Source organism: Manis javanica, chromosome 3 (genome assembly GCF_040802235.1).
Source record: "Manis javanica isolate MJ-LG chromosome 3, MJ_LKY, whole genome shotgun sequence".
Classification (NCBI taxonomy): Eukaryota; Metazoa; Chordata; class Mammalia; order Pholidota; family Manidae; genus Manis; species Manis javanica.
Genome location: NC_133158.1, coordinates 157,336,490 through 157,358,452, shown reverse-complemented (window position 1 = coordinate 157,358,452; position 21,963 = coordinate 157,336,490). Strand labels below are relative to the sequence as shown.

General features: G+C 34.1%; 1 protein-coding gene across 4 annotated transcripts in view; it reads right to left on the bottom strand.

Moving 5' to 3' along the window:
* PLSCR5 (phospholipid scramblase family member 5) overlaps positions 1-21,963 on the bottom strand; it is a 54,576-nt gene that overhangs the window by 10,162 nt on the left and 22,451 nt on the right. For 3 of the 4 annotated variants that reach the window (XR_012129461.1, XM_073232232.1, XM_017650352.3), the window contains exons 6-8: positions 20,181-20,342; positions 18,419-18,580; positions 16,004-16,086 (exon numbers count right to left, since the gene is read on the bottom strand). Coding sequence is in view for 3 of the 4 variants with exons in the window: in XM_073232232.1 (XP_073088333.1) it covers positions 16,048-16,086; positions 18,419-18,580; positions 20,181-20,342 (363 nt within the window). In the remaining variant the exon portion in view is untranslated. Of the gene's footprint in view, positions 1-15,479; positions 15,923-16,003; positions 16,087-18,418; positions 18,581-20,180; positions 20,343-21,963 lie in introns of those variants that run through there. The other variant, XM_017650351.3, reaches the window with a different exon arrangement.

Genomic DNA, 21,963 nt, shown 5'->3' with positions numbered 1-21,963 from the left:
TTTTGTTGATGTTTTCTTTTGCCATGCAGAGGCTTTTTAATTTGATGTGGTCCCACTGATATGTGTTCACTTTTGTTTCCTGTGCTTTGGACGTCATATACAAGAAATCATTGCTAAGACCAAGCTCAAGACTTTTCCCTTGTTTACTTCTAAGAATTTTTATGGCTTCAGCACTTGTGTTTAACTCTGTAATCAATTTTGAGTTTACTTTTGGGTATGGTGTAAGATGAGAGTGCAACTTCATTCTTTTGCATCCGGCTGTACAGTTTCCCCAACATCATTTATTGAAGAGAATATGCCATCCCTTGGTTCTAGAGTCCATGGCCAAGCCTAAAATATCTTAATATATTTTAAAGTCCTTAAAATTCACATTTTAATATTGCCCAAGCCCACATTATATTCTATCATGTGTTATAATCATCTCTACGTTCTAAAATTCTACAAACACATTTTATGTACATTTCTACTGAGGTAGAAATTTCTTTGAAAAAAATCAAACTTCTTATTTGTAAGTTGAAAACTCCTAGCCCATTTTTTTAGCTACTTAAAATGTCATTCTTACTTCACAAGAAATATGCTTCTTTTTATTGAAGTATAGTTGATATAAAATGTTTCAGGTGCCACACCATGATTCAAAAATTGTATACATCATCAAATGCTCACCACAGTAAGTATACTTACCACTGTCTTCCTACAAAGTTAGTACAATATTATTTATTATAAAACCTTTGCTGTACTTTTCATCCCTGAATTATTTATTTTATAACTAGTCCCTGATAATGTTAAAGCCAAGTAAGGATAAATTATTTTTATTAAATGTCTTTGAAATATTAGAAATTAATGCTACCTGGTGAAATGAAAGGTAACTTACCTAATATTTGCCCTACATATTTTTAAAAATTTTGCATTTTTTCCCTACAGATTTAAAAAATATTACACTAGATTGGTTATCATAAGTCTATCATTTTAAATAGGTTTAGTAGCTGGCAACTTCTCACAGATGTTCCTTGGTAAATTCTGAACCATTTATCATTTTCAGAGTGTTCCTTGGCTAACAAGGAATCTAACAGAGAGGCTTTCTCTGTGGAGCACTGGAAGAGCTGAGAACATTCAAGGATATTTGAGTACTGATGCTGGTCACTTCCACTACCCTAGATATGGCCTTGTATACAATTAGGTTCAAAAATTAAGAGAGCTTGATGTAAAGAGTTTCTTAAATATAAATACCTAGCTTACTGAAGTAAGTTCTTTTCTCACTGACAATGTAAGCTCAAGTGCAAAAGGTAGTGGCAGAGTATGAAGACTTCTTTTTTTTAAATGTTTTATTAAGGTATTATTGATATACACTCTTATGAAGGTTTCACATGAAAAAGCAATGTGGTTACTACATTTGCCCATATAATCAAGTTCCCACACATACCCCAATGCAGTCACTGTCCATCAGTGTAGTAAGATGCCACAGATTCACTATTTACCTTCTCTGTGCTATATTGTTGTATGAAGCCTTCTTAACTCTACCATGGTCCTTTATGAAAGTAGAGCCTTAATGCTGGGAACCAGAGCTAGTGAAAAAAACATTAAAAGACATGTGTCTGTATTACTTGGAAATGTCTTTTTAATTTCTAAATGTTTTTTCTAGCTTTTTGCTTTAGTTTTCCTTTTCTGCCTAATTTTCAGTATAATATTAGTTTTATAAGATGTTTGTCCAACAGTTCTTTTTGTTACTACTTGGTGAATATTTCATATGTGCCTCAGAATGATATTTATTCTTCATTTGTTGCAAATAGGCAGCGGTTCTCAAAGGGTGGTCGGAATAATTTCCTGTATCACTAAGGTCTTATTTGCCTTTTTTACTTACTCATATGACTGTTCAGTGGAAATTTCCAGAGGCTTCTGATATATGGAAGCTAGTGGAATGTGAGCTTGTTTTTTTATGTTTTAACAATTTCTCAGTTTTAATTTCTAATTCTGGTTAATATCAAGAGATAAAAGCCACATAAACAAAAGCTTTTGGGCTCTTCAATCAATCTTCCTTCTGCTGTTACATTTTCAGCGTCCTTAAATACCTGCCCTCAGGGCAGACATTTAATACCTATGTTCTAAGTACCTATGTCCACTCTAGATTTTATAGTGACATTAAGTGGAAGAGACAGGTGCAGTGTGCTTTCTGCATCTTACCTGGATCTGGAATCTTTGGTTCTTTTTAAAAAATATTCTCCTATTCTTGACTCTATAGCATCTTACTACACTGATGAACAGTGATTGCAATGATAATATAGGTGAATGTTGAAACCACAATGTTGCTCATGTGAAACCTTCACAAGATTATATATCAATGATACCTTAATAAAAAATTTCTCCTTTTTTTATATTATAGTACATGTATGTTCATAGATATACGAACATTGTGAATTGTTCATCATGTGATGTATTTAATCAGGATTAAAGTTTACAGATGGTAAATATTTGACATATAAACATTAGTACTTTGATCATTTTTTTTAACATTTTGCCATATTTACTTCAGATCCTTATAAAAGCAATTCTAAAACTATTTTGAGCATAGCAAAAGTAGTATATATAGTGAAAGAGCATAGTAAAAGAGAATACAACAACAAATACCCTTATATTGGGTGGTTAAGTGTACCCACTCTGGAGCCAGGCTATGTAGCTTTGCAGTGACATTGGAGAAGTTACTCAACCTCACATATCCCTCTCTTTATTTTCCCCTTTATTTTCTGAAATCAGAATACACGAATTTAGGGAAATAGGGAGACATGATTGATCAGGACAGTCACCTCTGATGAATGATGAGAACATCACTATTGAAGATAGACACAGCTAGAGAATTTTCATCAAGATTCAGTCTTGGAAGATTATATGTTTCTAGGAATTTATCCATTTCTTCTAGGTTGCCCGATTGGTTGGCATATGATGCTTTATATTTCTGTGATTGGTTGTAATGGCTCCTATTTAATTTTGATTTTATTTACTTGAATTCTCTATTGTTTTCTTGGTCTTTTAGAGACTTGTCAATTTTGCATATATTTTCAATGAAACAGCTCTTAGTTTTATTGATTTTATCTTTTCTTTCTTTTTTAAAAAACTTCTCTATTATCTATTTCAACAGTGATCTTCTGTCAAATCATCTTAGTAAAATTCTGGCACCTTGGCAGTTATTTGAGCTTGTAGTTAACAAAAAAACTTGCTTTTCTTTACATGAAATATTGAAAGGTATTCCATTTTGAAATTTTGAAGATAACTAGTTAAGTCTGAGATGTGATATGTATCTATACAAAATTTTCATTTATTCCACAACAAGGAAAGAACAAGAAAAAGGCATAGGGTTCTTGGTGTCATTGGGGGCACAAAATTTTGCATTTGTTTCAAAAATAGTAATATTTAAATCTAAGACAAGAATGCTAGCTGTTTGTCAATTATTTATATGGATTATATATTTATAATATTCTTTTCTTTTTTTTTGTACTGTAAAATAGTGCAGGAAAAGAATTACGTCTTTTTTTTCTTTAAATACACAAATGTGGCTCCTAATTCTTGTGCCAAAGTGCAGTGAGTGGTAAATTTATTAAGCACATGTAAACAAAACATTCAGCAAAGTGATCATATGCCTTTGCTTATTTTTTCTCCTTTTGGTTAATTATATGTTTATTTGCTGTTATCTGAGAATGAAAAGATTTAATATTTAAAATATGCTGATTATGCTAGGGATTATTACTTATATAACAATATTTCCTGGAAATGGGGCTGAATCTTAGTTCAAATAGGAAATTAATATTTTCTTTAGATTATGACACTAAATCACAGGGGTCCCAGAAATGTAGTAATATGTACTAAGGGTTGTTAGATTTATGTTTTTAAACAGCCCCCTGTTTTTTAATGAATGTATTAATTTTTCAAATTCCTCAATATTCACTGAACTTTTGTTTTTAGATTCTTTATTGTACTTTGGTTTTTATGTTTCTTCTTTGGTCAGCAGTTTTTTATTTATCTTAGTCTAATGTTTCACTATATATCTGGTGGTCCTCATTTATTCATATTTCAGAATAGAGAACTGGTGACCTGTCATTTTTCCCTGCTCTGTGTGCCTGTTTCTGTGCCAGCTCCCTCCCTCCTGTAAGTTAGGACTGAAAGCTCAGATGTGAACAATGCTTGTCACCTTTAGAGTAAGCAGAGCGGAGACTGCCCTTTGAATGCTAAAGTGGGAGAACTTTTCTCTGTGGCACTGAAATCATTCCGTCAACATTGGAAACCTTGTGTTCAGGCAATTAATTAAAATTCTTTAAGAATGCTATTTTTGGATGCCTGGGATGTAGTGCTGAGCTGCTGTGCTCAATGTGCATGGGCGACAGGGTGGGGTTGGAAGTGAAGCGAGTGTGAGCACCTGATTAGCATAGTATTTCAGTGGACGGACTTTCCACTAACTGTTGTTAGACATGCTTTCTACTCCCGCCTCGTGTGCCGCTGCTATCTCCGGAACAGCGAAGACACAGGCTAAGGGCCTTTCTCTACTGGGGACTGTTCGTGTGTACACCCACCTGCCTTTTGCTGCTTCTGTTATCCGCCAATGCCTTCATTTGCTCTAATTTACTGGAAACTTAAGAGAAAGGGAAGAGATAGTCTTATTTTTTGTTTGTTTTGAAAAGGAAGAGACATGTCAGACACTTGTTCTAAAAAAAAATCGGTCTCTCCATTATATAGAGAATGCATTGTAGGAAAGAAAGGCTGGGGACAGGGATATAAGTAAGCAGATGCAAAAATAAGATAGTGGCAGTGGAAACAGAGATGAAGAGAGAATGAAGAGGTAAGAAAGAACATATACCATTTGGTGACTTTGTCCTCGGCAGTTGTGAATATACAGGAAGAGTTAATTTCTTCCTTTTGCGTGACCAGTAGGCATAATTTCCAAATAAAAACAATATGTAAAATTCCAGGCTACATGTCTCTTAAGAATTATTTTCTAACTATATAATTAGGTTCTAAGTAATTAAAATTCAATCTACTGACTGTAATTGATATTATATTTCCTGAAATCTAATGTGGAGCCATGATGTCTGGAGTCACATGTGAACAGTAGGGACCGGTTCACTGAAAAGCTGGAAGCCATAATTTTACATCTAATTCTCCATTTCTCCTTGTCATTTTCTATCATTCCATAAAATAATACCTGAGGTTCAGCCTTTTAACTCAGATTGATCAAATGTTGATGCTTTCAGGTCCAGGAGAACTCCTCGGCTCTTTCAGCACAAGTTTATCCACCTGTTTTGGTGTATTATTTGTGGTGTATTATTCCATGGGCTTTGTTTGTGTTGGTTACTGCCCAGGGTGCTCCTGCAGCAGAGACAGACCCTCCTCTGCTAACTGACACCTGACTTTGTCACCCTCGTCCAGATCCTCATGGTTGTTCATATTCACTCCATGTTGATTCCAAGTTATTTTTGTTACATTAAACATTTTTTTCCACTTATTTTCTCTGCTTCCTTTCTTTTTGTCATGCCCAAGAGCATCTAAATTAAGACTCTTACCAAAATCCATTTAATAGCACTTTCTCTTGAGCCTAATAATATTTGAATGCCTAAATCCAAAGAAAATAACGAAATCATGGCACTGTTTTTTAAAACAACACTGAGTATGCTTAATTACTACTCAGCTCGCAGAAATCTCTCTTAATCTCTGTAGTATCATCCTCTGTTGTCCTTCCTGTTGGTCTCTAGGTGTTTCTCCTCAGTCCTTTGTGTACCTTTCTTCCACAAGTTTTTCAAGTCTGCTGTCTTAAGGCTTCCTTCTGCTTATGATATTCTTCTTGTGCAAAATAGTTTCCGTGGAGTACTCATGGCTTCAATTCCCACATTTCAGCCATCGAGCTAGAGCTCTCTCCTGACAGAATTCTTCCTCCCAACTTCTCTTCTGACTGCATTCTCATGTGGGTGGGAAATAAACTACTCACAGAAAGATTATAATGTGTATAATGATAAATTTGATGCCAAGTGATTTCAGAGTGTCACTGTCCTTTTAAGTATTTTGACAGAAGGATATTTATTCTTTCCTTTCTTGAGTACTCATGTCCACTGATGTCATCTCAAATCAGATTGTTCTTGAGTTATGTAAAGGGGGATATTAAAAGACTGGAATTTAAATATATTGAGTAGTATTATAGACGCCAGGAAACATGGTACATGTTTATAGGTTGGACATTATGAAAACTGAATCAATGAAAATAAAGGAAATAAGTGTGTGTAAAAGATGGGCTTATTTAGAATACAGTTGAAAAGAAAAATTGTGTATACTCATGAAAAAAAGAGCCATTATTTTTCTTAATTTGATTGTTAATTATTTTTCTGTGAATTTAAGAAATATCACAGGTTTCCCTTTTGAGGCAAATCTGAATAATTGTTTTTAGAAATAGTTGCACTTTTAACCATTGTGTGTGTGTGTGCCATGTATGGATGTATGTATATGTAGTGGGATTATTGTTCAAACATTTCAGAAATATATGTAGTAGTAATTAAGTTCCCCATGCCTGCTCCAACTCTGAAATAATCATTTAAAAATCTGATATATACTCTTCCAGATTTTTAAATTTAAGAATATCCTATACAGTGTATATGCAATTAATATTTTTTTTCTAAAAAAATGAATCGCAGTTCTGCATACTCTTACAGAGTAACTTATTTTTCTTTACCTACTATACTATGGTTATTTCCCATTCTCTTTCCCTACACTCTGCCTCCTGCCTTCCAACTAAATGACTATCAACTTATCTAATTTTAAGAAAAGAAAAATTATTGTCTATGTGTGAGCATTATTTATTAATAATTATTTATTAACTAATCCATGATTGGTGAACATTTACCATGTCTCCATCATTTTACTGTGAATATTAAAACAATCTGACTCTAGCATTCTGACACATGTGTCTTTGAAAGCTTTTACAGTTATTTAATGTATGTACAGAATAAATTCCAAGAAACCAAAGTTACTTGTTTCCTGAATATGTAACATTTAAAGTTTTTTACACTTGATGCCAAATTTTCCTCCTGATTAATATCAATTTACTCTTCTACCAAGAGTGTATAAAAAGTGCTGCTTTCTTGAACCTTTGATAACAATGGACAATTCAAACATTTGATTTTTTCCAATTCATTTCTTAAATAGACAATTTGAACATAATTTTATTTTTATTTTATTTTATTCTATTTTTAACATAATTTTATTTTTATGAGCCATTAATATTTCCTGTTTAATGAATTTTTAAGTTCAGTATTATCCCTGTTTCCTTTAAAAATATTTGGCTCATATGTTGGTAGAAGCTCTGTTCTCATTTTGAATAAGTACCATGTCTTTTATGTTGCAACTTTTTCTTCCCTTGTCTTAGCTCATGTTGTGTTTTGCAGACCAAATTTTTAATTTCCTAGAATTTTTGGTTTTATTTTTATATCTAAATTTGTTGGTGTATGACTTTAAATTATATTTTACTTTTTCTAAATGGTTATATCAGGTAACAATGTTTTCAGCTAATGTTACAGTCTACCTAAATACTAGTAGCTTAAACTCAAAATGATCTCTGCAGCATATTAATTATCTCACAAAATTTGGAGATACTCCAGGTAGTCCAGGACAGGTACGACAGCTCCACTGTATCATCAAAGACCCACGTGCCTTCTATTATTTGAGTTGCCATCCTTATGGTAATGGCTAGCTGAGTCATTAAGATTGCTGCTGTATTTCCAGGCATCAGATTCTAAGAAAGAAGAACTGGGCAGAAAATAGAGCCAGTCACATCTGGCCATTTTAGCATAGAAGTAAACAATTTACTAGAAGCCCTAATAGACTTCTGGTTATATTTCACTGACAAGATCTGAATTACCTGTGGACCCCTAGATACAAAGGAGCTGAGAAAACAGTTACTTTTAGAATATATAAATCCATAAAATAGATCTACCTTCTAGCTGTCATATTTATAAATATATCTAAAAACATTTTATATGACTTTTGTGATTGTATACCTGTGCTTTTGCTACAGCAAATAGGAAATGGAAACTTTGGCATTTCTCTCTTTTCTGTCTTTTTACACCTACATCCCACATATTCTTGATGTTACAAAAAGTGATAATTCTGCATACTTCTGCAAAGTAACTTGCTTTTCTTTTACCTATTGTAAAATAGATATTTTCTACCCTGCCTGGCTATATGTCTATGTATTCTATCATCTATCTAATTACAATCTAATTTTAAGGAAAGGGAACTCCATTCTATGTGTGAACCATAATTTATTCATCTAATCATCATTGTTGAACATTTTACATATTTATTAATAGTCTTTTTATGTAAACTCTGATATGGGAAAAAAGACTTGTGGACATGAGGTGACAGAAAGTTACTTAATTTTTCTGTTTCTCATTTTCTAAAACTTTAATATATGGAAGTTGTACCTGGTCATCTTCAAAGTTATGCATAATGGAAACCCTCTGTTTTTCTGTGAAGCCCAGCTCAGGTTAAACAGATGTGTGCAAATGCTTTGAAATACTCTCAAGAATATAGATGAAACCACTGCTGTGATTGTGATTTTATAATCACTCAACATATTGGAAACATGGTCAATGACACTAGACTAGGGATCTGCACAGGGGTCCCAGAGGGACATGGCTGTTTATAAAGGGCTCAGACTACCAGAAAGTTTATATAAGTAAAGCAGAGACCAATTACTGAAGATTTTGAATGACAAATTTGGGATGTAGACTGAAAAATAAAGTTTATACTGTCTTGTAGAAAGTTGTTTGCAACACTGCATGCATGTGCAAAGAATGCAGTGACCCAGGAGACACTCGCAGGAATTTTGACTTAATTGATCTGGAAGGAGGCTTGGGCATTGGCAAGTTAAAATGATCTCTCCACATTGATATGTTTAAAAATGTGATTTTATATACAACCTGGATTGAAAATCACCCATACAAGATGAAGTTGATTTCTCTATATTTCAGATTGCATTTTTCCCACTTCTGCTCCAACTGCTCCCACCATTCTGGATAGAATATTCATCACAGTTTTGCATTCCTAACACTTCATTGTTTTAAAATAGTAGGAAAGCAGGGGGAATTATGCTCCCTGACTTCAAGCTCTACTACAAAGCCACAGTAATGAAGACAATTTGCCACTGGCACCAGAACAGACCCATAGACCAATGGAACAGACTAAAAAGCCCAGATATAGACCCAAGCATATATGGTCAATTAATATATGATAAAGAAGCCATGGACATACAATGGGGAAATGACAGCCTCTTCAACAGCTGGTGTTGGCAAAACTGGACAGCTACATGTAAGAGAATGAAACTGGATCACTGTCTAACCCCATACACAAAAGTAAACTCAAAATGGATCAAAGACTTGAATCTAAGTCATGAAACCATAAAAATATTAGGAAAAAACATAGGCAAAAATATCTTGGACATAAACATGAGTGACTTCTTCATGAACATATCTCCCTGGGCAAGGGAAACAAAAGCAAAAAATGAACAAGTGGGACTATATCAAAGTAAAAACTTCTTTACAGCAAAGGACACCATCAGTAGAACAAAAAGACATCCTACAATATGGGAGAATATATTAATAAATGCCATATCTGATAAAGGGTTGAAATCCAAATTATATAAAGAGCTCATACACCTCAACAAACAAAAAAGCAAATAAGCCAATTAAAAAATGGGCAGAGGAGCTGAAAAGACACTTCTCCAAAGAAGAAATTCAGATGGCTAACAGGCACATGAAAACAAGCTCCACATTGCTATCATCAGAGAAATGCAAATTAAAACCACAATGAGATATCACCTCACACCAGTTAGGATGGCCAACATCCAAAAGACAAACAACAGCAAATGTTGGCAAGGATGTGGAGAAAGGGGAACCCTCCTGCACTGCTGGTGGGAATGAATTAGTTCAACCATTGTGGAAAGCATTATGGAGGTTCCTCAAAAAACTAAAAATAGAAATACCATTTGACCCAGGAATTCCACTCTTAGGAATTTACCCTAAGAATGCAGGAGCTCAGTTTGAAAAAGACATATGCACCCCTATGTTTCTTGCAGCATATTTACAATAGCCAAGAAATGGAAGCAACCCAAGTGTCCATCAGTAGATGAATGGCTAAAGAAGATGTGGTACATATACACCATGAAATATTATTCAGCCATAAGAAGAAAACAAAATCCTACCATTTGCAACAACATGGATGGAGCTAGAGGGTATTAAGCTTAGTGAAATAAGCCAGGTGGATTAAGACAAGTATCAAATGATTACACTTCTCTGTGGAGTATAGGAACAAAGAAAAAAACTGAAGGAACAAAACAGCAGCAGAATCACAGAACCCAAGAATGGACTAACAGTCACCAAAGGGAAAGGGACTGAGGGAGATGGGTGGGAAGGGAGGGATAAGGGGGAAAAGGGGGCATTATGATTAGCATGCATAATGTAGCAGTGGGGATACAGGAAAAGGCAGTATATACAGAGAAGACAAGTAATGATTCTATAGCATCTTACTACACTGATGGACAGTGACTGTAATGGGGTATGTGGTGGGGACTTCGTGATGGGGGGAGTCTAGTAACCATAACGTTGTTCAAGTAATTGTACATTAACGATACCAAATTTGAATAATTAATTAATTAAAAATAAACAAAATAAAATAAAATAGTAGGACATTCCCATTCCCGATCAGACCTACACATCTTTGCTTGATGACCTTGAGTCACAAAATCCAGAAGAGATTTGACTCTATGTATGTGCCATGGCTTTGCCTCTACATTTACTGTGAAGTTGATTAAGATACAACATCCAAATGACTAAAGTGATTTCCTGCTTATGTCTAAATTATTTTAGATGTTGTGTAATGATTGCTTAGCTCTTAAATGAGGAATAGCAAATCAGATTTTGGAATCTACTTTCAATTAGATGCTTAATCTTTTTAGTTGCCTTTATTTAGCTTTTTGATAAGATAGTGTTACTCAGTTTCCTTGGAAAAATAGAGATATATGCATTCACCAAACTGAAATTGTAGTCAGTCGGTCCATCAAAAATAGTTATTATTAAACTTTTATGTTGTACATAATGAATGTATAAAAATGGCCTGTTTCTTATTTGCTAAGAAAAGCAACATCCAATTTCACCCTCCTATGTACAAAATCAGTAACTTTCTGTTTCCAGATTACGGGAAGAACAAAGTGAACACTCAATAGAAATGTTTCCGTGAGCCTGCCGGTAGTTAAGCAGAGCTGATGACGTGAAGCACCGCTGCCATCTGCAGCATGAAAGGCTTAAAGTATATGTTACCTACCTGTGTGTAACTGGGCTTGAGCAACTTAGAAAAGTAAGAACGGTTTCATTTTTGCTATTAGTTTTTCTATGTATTTTCTACTGCTGTCTTTTAACTTTCAACATACTTAAACCTGTAATGTATTTTAAAGCCTTCAAAGTACTTGTGAATATGATATAGGTGCCAACATAGAGATTATGTTGATTAATTATTTGATAATGCTGAAATTAATTTTGGAAAAGCAATTAAATGGTAGCCCAAACTAGCCTGCATGATTCATTGATACCAGAAAATATTTTCCAAATCTGTTATGTTTGACAAAGTTTAAAAAAAAAATCACTCCAGTAAAATCTGAAGTTTTCTCTGAAAGAGATCTTTTGTTCAGGTTTACTATTACCTACGTAATCTGTTATATGGAAGAGTAACCACTGCAATATCCACAAAAATGACACTGGAGATATGCTGTTGGAGGATGAATGGTTTTAGGATGTCTATTTCTTGCTTTTCCAAGTAGAGACATTACATAGTGTTGATGAGAAAATTACCCAGTGAGGTCTTACAGGGGTGAGAAACTTCTCTCCTCAGTTTCTGAATTCTCATTCTGTGTATTTAAAAGTTCTCCTTTTGCCATTTCTTCCACGCATATTCTCATCATAAAAGGTAGGCAAAAAGCAAATCTTTCCGTAGAATTTGGCAAGTTACTTAAACTTCCAGAGCATTGATTTCCTCCTCTGTGCTTTTGGGCTCATAATAATCATTTTCTTGTATTGCACTTAAATTAGAATTGTATGTGAATAGTCTAGCACAGTGTCTGAAACCTGCTCATTCGTGTTAGCTTTTATATATTCATGACACAAATTGTTTCATCATGTTTAGTTATGTTTCAAGCAAAATACCATATTTTCATATTTGAAATCTCTTATATTTCTATTGTACTTAAACTTTAAAAACAACATATTTGTAATTAAATGAAAAATTTCCCAGAATGTGTTTTTTAAGTATTTTGATAATACTATTTGGCAGATGGTTATAAAGTACTGGCTCAGTCAGCAAAACCTAAATAAGAATAAGAGTAAATTATGAAATATTAAATTTGTAAATTATTTCCTAAGTTTATTCTCATTTTGATACAAAGCAACAAATCTAAAGTAAATGTATGCAAACCTGTAATTAAGGCTCAAATGAATCAGAATTATAGTAAACCCTTGTGTATGCTGTCTGGACTGTACTCTGATTCTACAGATCATGTATCAAAACTTCACTATTATAAGGAAATGTGGGTGATTTAAAGAATGAATTTTAATTTCTTTCCTTCAGGATATTATGGATAGAGCAAACAATAAATTCTGCTTATTGTTTGAGATATTGAGTGATAGACTCACTATCAGTATTACCATCACCTGTGATTACAGGGTGTTGTTATCAATTGGTTTGTTATCTATCTATATTTGAATGTAAGCACCCAGAGAGAAAATACCTTGTTTCTTCACTGCTGGAACTTAATGTGGATGTATGTTCCTAGCATATAATATAAACATTGTTAATACTTACTGAATGTATCTTTACAGTAGGAGTAATTGCCACTTAGCATAGGATCTCCACTACCAATATAATAGCTGGTATGCAGAAATAATTCCATAAAATATCAGTTAAATAAATAAATGAACGGATTCATTGTCCATGCCTGTTTTAAAATATTTGTTAGGGGTATCCTTGAAGTTAACCAGAGATTGTTCAGATCTCTGTTAGTCCATATTGTTCTCATAAACTCAACTCTCTCTTCAGAAATAAACCCAATGAAAAGATGCCCACCTGCCTATCTGACATCTCTTTTTGGAAGACTTAAAGGCATTGCAAATTCAGTATGTTAAAAACTGAACCCATGCTCTTTGCCCAAACCAGATCCTCTTCTAATGTTCTGTCAGGAAATGGTAGAGACAGAAATCTCCTTTCTCTCTCAAATCTCCATTTTCAACCTGGAAAGTAATGGTGATTTTACCTCCTAAACATGTCTTGAATTTGCTTACTTCTCTCCCTTTACATGAGTGCCATATATCCAAGGTTACCATTAGCTGCCACCTAAATGACTTTAGGAGCCTGCTACCTCATCCACGAACAGCCTCTCCAGCCCTCTTCTCAATCCGGTCAGCGATCAGTCAGCTCTCTCCTCATACACTTCTCAGAAGCTTTGTGAACAGGACAGAGTCTAAACACAGAGTCCAGGCCCTGTGCATCCCCACCTTGTACCATATTCCATCTCACTGTCTGGACTTTAATTGTGGCCCTCTTCAAGTCACATGAGATTGTCACATCCTCCTCTTCCTCATCACAGAACTTGTACAAATGCTAGCACCTCCACCTAAAACATTCTTCCTTCCTTTCCTCCTTATACTTCACATATTAAATCCACCATCACTCCCTCACTCTGTGACCAGGTCACATACCTCTACAATACTTAGCACCTTGCCCATCTCCTGTAAACACTTCTCATGTTTGGAGTCTAACCTTTGTTTTGTCATTATTGGATTAATAGCTATTTCTTCGAGTTGTAAACTCTATAGAGGAAGAAGGGAGTCAATTAAGTACTTATTAAATTATTGAAAGAACGAATGGGAGGCATTTGAATCTAGTCAAGCCTTTTCCAGTACTTCTCAGAGTAAACAGTCTTGGAGCCTGTATTCCGAGAGCGTAGTGGGGCCAAGGAAAGGCAATAAAACCCAGAAACTGTGATGCACAGAGGACCACCTTGTTCTAGAGCTGCATGCTTTTCACTAAACATCTCCCTGAAAAGCAAGAGCCTTGCTAGTCTCTCATAGATTTGTTTGATGGGAAGGGAAAAAGTAGAACATAGAAGACATATAAAGATAAATATTACCTTTGATGAGGAAGAGGAGATAAGATGAGCCCTAATTTGTCGTAGCGTGCCAGGTCAGGAGCAAAGCACCGCAGCAGGTTTTTATAATGCAGCCAACTTTCAAGTGCTATATTCTAAGAAGGATTTCTGTCTTTAGGGAATCTCCATTAGATGTAGGTGTTAAGCAATTCTTTTCACTAGTTTTAGGGTTCATTTAAATATTTTTTGAAAATTCCCAATGTTTTGTCATATTAAAATGCAGTATTTACACATAGTGTTTCTCTCCCATTCTTGCTCCACTGTGAAAGTCTCAACTGCTGCTTTGTGACACCAGTTACAAAAAGCTCTCATTGTAGAAATTAAAAGTAAAGGACAAAAATGTGACAACAGGATCATGTTTAGGAAGGAAAATTGGGACATGAAGCCAGTGTGCAGGGTGGGGAGGGAGGAAGATGAATTTCAGGCAGTCTTCCATGCACTGCCTGATTATCCTGTTTTCATGTCACTTTGGTGCCCTGTCAGGAATTCGTATGAAGCATAGTGCTTGGCATGTAATAAGCCCTCAGAAAACATTACCTATTTTCTCTACTTTGTTAATAAATATTAGCTTTAAAAATGCTATTTCCTTTATTTAGCTGGTTATAACTGGCCATGTATCACATGCCCCAATTTAAAATAGTTAAAGGTGAAAAGGAAGAAATACTGTATTCCCTTTCACCATCACGGCAGTTCTGCAAGGTATACATACACGGGGAACCCGAGGAGGGTCAGGAAGACGGCATGATAGGCTTCTGGCTGCGTGGCTAGTTCACAGCAGATCCAGACTCCATTCTCAAGTACAGTCTAAATGGCCACATGGTGCTTTGTTTAAAACAAATCTGTTTTCTCATTTTGAAAAGGAAAGAACTATTATCATTCTTAAAAAAGAAGTTTTCCTCTTGTGTGGGCTTTTGAAACATGTGGATAACTAGACATAATAATCTGGAAGACTGAAAATTTTCAAACGGAAGGCATTCATTCATTGAATTAACTGTATTTCCTGACTTTGGCATTTGCCTCATGTATTAAGGTTTTGTTTTTTGCTTGTTTTGGTTTGTTTGTTTTTAAGTCCTGGAGTTTTCCATTTTTAAGAGCCTTAGGTCCCATTTTTGCCTGAAATTTCACTGCAAATGGATAAAGTTCCAACTGTATACTACTGCTTTTACTAATCAGAAGTCTGTTTATATTAGCTTCTTTTTTTGGAATATAAGCATGCCTTTTGCCACTAGAACGGATTGATTTGATCTATCTTCCTCTTCATCTTTAAACACATTATTTACCCAACTTTTAGCTTTTCCAGTGTAAAGGTGTCTCACTACAGTAAAATTAATAAACAAATTAAAAAATAATTCTTACGAAAAATATTTTAGAAATCCAGTCCTTTTGATTAGTAAACAGCCTTAGAGTGAGAAAAATTTCAAAGTGCTCTCTAAACGTTGAATTTTCATCCGTGATGCTGCAAGCCTTAGTTCTCTCTTTCATGCTTACCCACGCAGTAACTTCAAAGGAGAGGAAGAGAGAAAGGTAATCTCTCCAAGCACCCGGTGCTCAGGCCAGTAATCTTGTCTTTAGCCATCATACATTCATAACCAGATAATTGCTTCATTAAATTATGCTTTAATACATATAATAATTAGCATTTTGTTACAAAATAAAAGCAAGTATCAAACCATTCAGAAATGAAATCCAGAACCCAAGGGATTTCTAGGAGAAAATAAAAAAATTACCATCAAATACAGACATTTTCAAAGGGAAAAATATTGTCTAAATTTGCCCTTTACTTACTGAAAGATGTTCTGAATACTTTATTCTTTTTGTCATCGTGCTTTTTATAATCCAGCCAGTGAATGTTCAAAGAACATAAAGTCCTACAAATAAATAAACTGAGTATAAGTGAATTTACAAAAAGGCACCAATTCAGATCAAGAGTCTCATGTAAGCTTTGATTATATAAAGCAATTATGTTTCTCAGTAGTGTTCCAGCAAAGTTGGATATATCAGTAGGAGAAAAATAAAAAAGTTTTAAGCTTCATGACACTTCCATGTCTAATTTTCAGAGTACAAATGACTTGGGAAACTTATCTGAACCAGCATGGTATCATCAGTTAAAATTCTGGGTGATCAAGACTTTGCAGAATTAGACTGTAGGGAGTTCCGGATCAGTGCTGGAAAGGGTAAAAGGCTACATCATGGTGGACAGGGTGGGTATCCACAGAAGTATGGAAAACTGTAGTAGAGGGAACTTCAGAAGGAGGTGGTTAGAGCTGTGGGCTGTGGAGTGGTAGCCTTGAACCAGAGGAGGCCAAAAATTAGGTGGTAATTGTGAGTTTTGCTATTAGATCAGAGAATATCCTCTCACCAGCTTTTTAAGGGTCTCTCCACAAGGTAATAAAATACAGAGTTTAAAAACTAAAATTTTAGTTTTCCCCTCATATTATATGCATAAATAAATCATTTATCTTGGTAATACATGTAAGAAATTGTTTCAAAAACCATACAGGCAAAAAAGGGAAAATATTTTATAATATTATGGAAAGAAAAAAAAATGGATGGGATTCATTAGATGTTCTCAGTATGTTTCTCACTTAGACAATGGAATTAAAAAATTATCTTTTCAGATGATTGGGTTGCTATCTAGATCAGCGCTTCTACAATTTATAGTGTGTACGAAATTGTTGACAGTATGTCTTATCCATCAGCCTGTTATGTAAAATAGGTGGATGGGACAGATGGTCTGTTTTTTAACCATCTGTTTTATAAACATTTAATATAACCATTAAGTGTGGGGTTAAATAAGAAAATTAAGATTTGGGGGAAAGGCTGTGTGTGTGTGTGTGTGTGTGTGTGTGTGTGTGCGCGCGCGCGCGTGCGCGCGCGCATGCATGCGTGCGTGTTTGGAGAGATTGGTGTTGAAATGCAGAATGATAAAAAATGGGAAAAGTGAGAAGAAATGGCAAATTAAAATCCTTGTCAAGTGATAGAGAAGAACAGGGAATGGAAGAAATATTAGGGGACAGGCAAGACTAACTGGAATTGGTTAGATTTGTAGATGAAAATGGTAATGAGGGTAACTGATTATTTAATAAGGCTAAAAACCTAGCACTCTACATATCTGAATTCTACCTTCTACTAATGACAGTGAACCAGTAAGTTAAAATGATTCCTCTTAAGTTCCTGGAGAAATAATCCATATATGAACATTTCTTTATGAGTGTGTGTATGTGTATACATATGTATAATGTATATTTCTGTGTATTTATATTAAACTCTTTATATAACTTTTTAAACTCTATATACTGATATAAATGTGTTAAACTCTAAGTATCCACCACTGATGTAACTAGGGAATTATTTTTAGTTAATATATTTCCCAAGTGTCTTTAGAATAGACTGAATAAATGGGGCCAATTTTTTTACCTACAGCAGCTCACATTAATATAATAAGATTTAGGATCTTAAAACCCTGAAGAACAAAATATGATAAAGAAGTAGGATTATTTAAAAATTCCAAGAGTTTTTGTGAGTGCACTGAAAATGGTAAGCAGTGAGGGAGGGACTAGAGGGAAAATCAGGAAGAAGAGATGCCCAAACATTTGCCTGGCACAGGTATTACTTGACTTCTCTTTTGCTATCACTAATCTCTACACCAAAGAAGAAAATGTTTTTAATGAAATTGTAAGTTGGAAAGAAAGGACAAAAACCTATCTTTGTAATAATGGAAACTTATGTTAACTCACTCGTGTCAACTCAGGTACCTGTGTACACATTGGAGGGCAAGAAAACTGTACTTTCCTATTCTGAATTAAGCAATGAAACAGTTCTGAAGTTTACCCAGCATAAATAATGTGGTGTTTGTGTTTGCAGCATTTTCAGTGAAAGTGAAAATAAGCCAAAAATCTAAATTGAAATTGAAAGAGAAGGATAACTTGGGTTTTAAGGAAGAAATAAGTAGGATGTGATGGGGCATCAATCCTTGAAGAAGAGGGTGTATCAGGGCCACTAGAGAAGTTCTGTCCAATAGAAACACAGGCTCTTAAATTCTGACTTCTAAAGAATGTTGATCCCAAACCAGGCTTTTATGCATAAAGCTTACTCTTTGGAATAAATGCTCTACTGTGTGAAATGGGATTGGCTCTGTAGTAACTGACAAGTGAAAAGGAGAGAAATAAGTCACCCATACTCTTTTTAGACCGTACGTACAAAGAGAAAACAAGCCCCAATCATTGCTGCTTTGACTGTCACGTCCAGATCCGCAGGAACATGAATTCCAAAGTTGTCAGCATTGGTGAAGACATCATTTACAAATCCTGACCAGTACTTTGAAATCTTTCCAATTGTAAGCTTTTCATTAATGGTCTTCACCTTTGAAAAGGAAATAAGAGGTATTAAATTTGAAAGTGAAACAGATAGTTTTACGTGTCTTTGTTTATTCCAAGAGAGAGATGAATTATTCATCATCTGTAAATGACAATTCCATATTATTCATCCTTTTATGTAAGCATAGGTTTGGAGATTTAACTTTGCAAGCGACTCTTCAGAAATTTAGCTTTCCTGATAGTTTTTAATCGGTCAAAATTCCTTTTTTTTTTTTTTTTTTGCTTTTTCTATGCAGACTGAGAATATAATAGCAATAAATAATTAAGGTCAGTCTGCCACAAGATGGCAGCAGGTATATAGTCTCAATTAAAGGCCTAACCATGAAGGTAATTCCTTTAGATGAGGTCCAGATTGTAAACCTGAATTCTTCATTTAGAAAAAAAAAAGGAAAGAAAAAAACAAAAACAAAATATTTTAAGAAAGATTTCAAAAGAAATTAATTTCTACATACAATTTTTGAGCTTTCTAATTTTTACTGCCACAATTTTATAATTACACATATAATATTATCACCTATTGCTTAATCTCATTTTAATTATACATAGACATTTACCAGGTCATTCCAGTGTAGCTAATCCTAAATTCCATTTTTCCTTAAAAAAATCCTCTGAGCTAATGTACTGCACAGGAAATTCCTACTAATTTGACACTGAAAGTCTACAGTTCTTAGCTAGAAGGAGTCTAATATTTCATCTAGTCATATACTGCCCTGTTTCTCCTGCAAAGGCTGTCAGTGATTCAATATAAACTTTCATTTTCAGTATGATAGTAGAAGATAGAAAATTGAGTAAGTTACTTAGGGCATTCCTTTAGGAATATTAAAACTTTTAGTTCTTCTCTGCCATAGGGCATATTTTTATCCTTTACTCTTAGGAAAGCTATGACAAGTCCTTTTGGAATGGGTTGGAGTTAGGACAGCTGCTCACTTTGCAAATTTTACATTGTATTCCAGTTGAATAGTGACTCTGAAGTCCTGCAAACTGAATGTCTTAGGTCAGCTGTATGTGATGAATGAATGAATAAAAAATATACACTTTAGGTTAGGTATCCTCTGCCTAAGATGTATTTCTAGGAAAAGATTTTAAGATTGTTCATATTTTACAGATTAAATTTGAAACTTCCTATTGCTTTCTAACATTCAATTCATACAAATATGTTTACATGAGAATATACTGTTTTACAAAACGAAGTTAACAAGTCTTATGAGCAAGCTTTTAAATTAGTGATATTTTGATGGTATATGCTTCTGAGATGATATTTGAACCAGGAAATGTTACTACCAGGAAAAATGATATAATTTAAATGATTCCAAACTATATATATTTACATTATACCATGGATTCTTTAACTCCACATAATTCATTTTTTTACAGTATGTTTTTTAAAAAAATTCTTGGACTTAATATCACTGTACAATATAGGCTTATTGGTATGTACAAGGTGGGCTTATTACATTATTTCATAAATATATTACTTCCTAAACTTATTTCAGAGATATTTCATGATTTGAACATTTTAAAAATTGAATTATGTTGCAAAAAAATCAGCACCTGAGTGAAAACTCCCTTCATTTTGTCAATCATACCTCAAAATCCACATCACCGAAACAGCCACATGTTGCACAAGGACCAACAATTTTCAAAATATCTTCTTTGTTTGCATTTTGGATTGTGAATTTAGGCAGAAAGGGGTCCCACTTCTGTGCAACATAACCAACTATAGTACCAGGAGGGGCTTGGATTTCTAACTGTAAGAGATAATAAGATGAAATTTTCTAAGGTTATTGTATTTTAATTTTGCTATAATATCAGTTTACTTCTAAACAACATACTGTTAATGGAATTACTTTTGTATTCTACAAAATATTCTAAACATCTGTTTCTAATGAAGCAAAGCAGTGGATTTTTATATTTTATGGAAACAAAGATTTCACTGTATAGATATATGTAGGCATTATGCAGTAGAAGTCCGTGTCTTTGGTTTTACTTCCCCAAAGAGAACCTACTCCAGAACTCTCTTCTGACACTGCTGCTTTGCCAGTTTTGTTCCAATAAAAACAATTGGTCAAGGCCGTTTCTCACGAGACACATCATAGCGACTTTTTATTATTTGTTGCCACAATATATCTATTTTTAAGCCCCACTTACCAGTTATTAAGTATTCATGAATTTTTTTTCTCTTCAGATTATCATCTTCCAACTTCTCTGTGTTCAGTTAAAAACAAACGCTTCTTGTGGGGTTACAGTTATTACACACCACTTTTATTTGTTTCACTTCATTCAGTGTTAAAGACTAACAACTGCATTTTCAGGCTTCACTTTAGTATTTTTGCCCCTTTACCCTTCATTCTCTTAATTTCCCATTATATTGCATTTCAATATATTTATGTAGCCAAATTAAATGTTTTGTGCAATAAGCTGGAGGTGGGTGAAAATAATGAAAATGATGTGCTTTTAAATCAAACCAGCTCTCTGTCATCTGATCTTCTGTCTTTTCTTCCTTATTACGCCTGTAGTGTTCTTGGACAAAGGTGATTTCAACAAGATTGCTTAGAATTAGATAGATTCACTCTGGGATCACTTTTAAGGAAATTGGTTTTTGACCGAAGTTTTAAAATTAATGGGTATCAAGATATATCTTACGGTTCTTTATGTGACACTGGGCTACTATGAAATCAAACATCGATTATCAGCAATTTTCAAATGGGCATATATTCTGATTATACTGACTATACCATATTGGGACATATTAAATATTAAATATACTCAGTAAGAGAATGAGAATTCTTGAGTACCAGATAGGGGTAATCTTAACCAGCTTCTCACTCAGGGAATTGCTTATAAATAGTTGGAGAATTAGCTTCAACATATATTGTTCGACACTTCCCTATTTAACCTCCTTCCATATTAATATTTATTTCCTATCATGTTAAATGGAATACTTACTCCTCAATAGAGAAGCTTGGGCTTGAATAAGGACACCTGGATCAAGTCCCATTTATGATTTTCTTAGACGTGTGATCATAGGTAAGACTCCTCCACTCTCTAAGCTCCCGTTTCCTCAATTGCAAAATTTGGAGATGTTATGATATCAAAGAAATAAAAAAGTAAATATTCCATGTCAACCAACTACATTATGTCAATGAAAGTTATTATAAGTCTATTCAATAATGATAGAAATTTATTATATATTAATATGAAATAATCAAATGATTCCCTTTAGAACAACATGTCTTTGCCAGACCTTGAAGTTCATCAGAAATGGGTGAATGGAAAGTGAGATTCTGTACTAAAAATAACACCTAACCAAGAGAACACCTTAGAAGAGTTTAGGAACACCGAGCACTTCCTAATTTGTTCAAGTTAGAG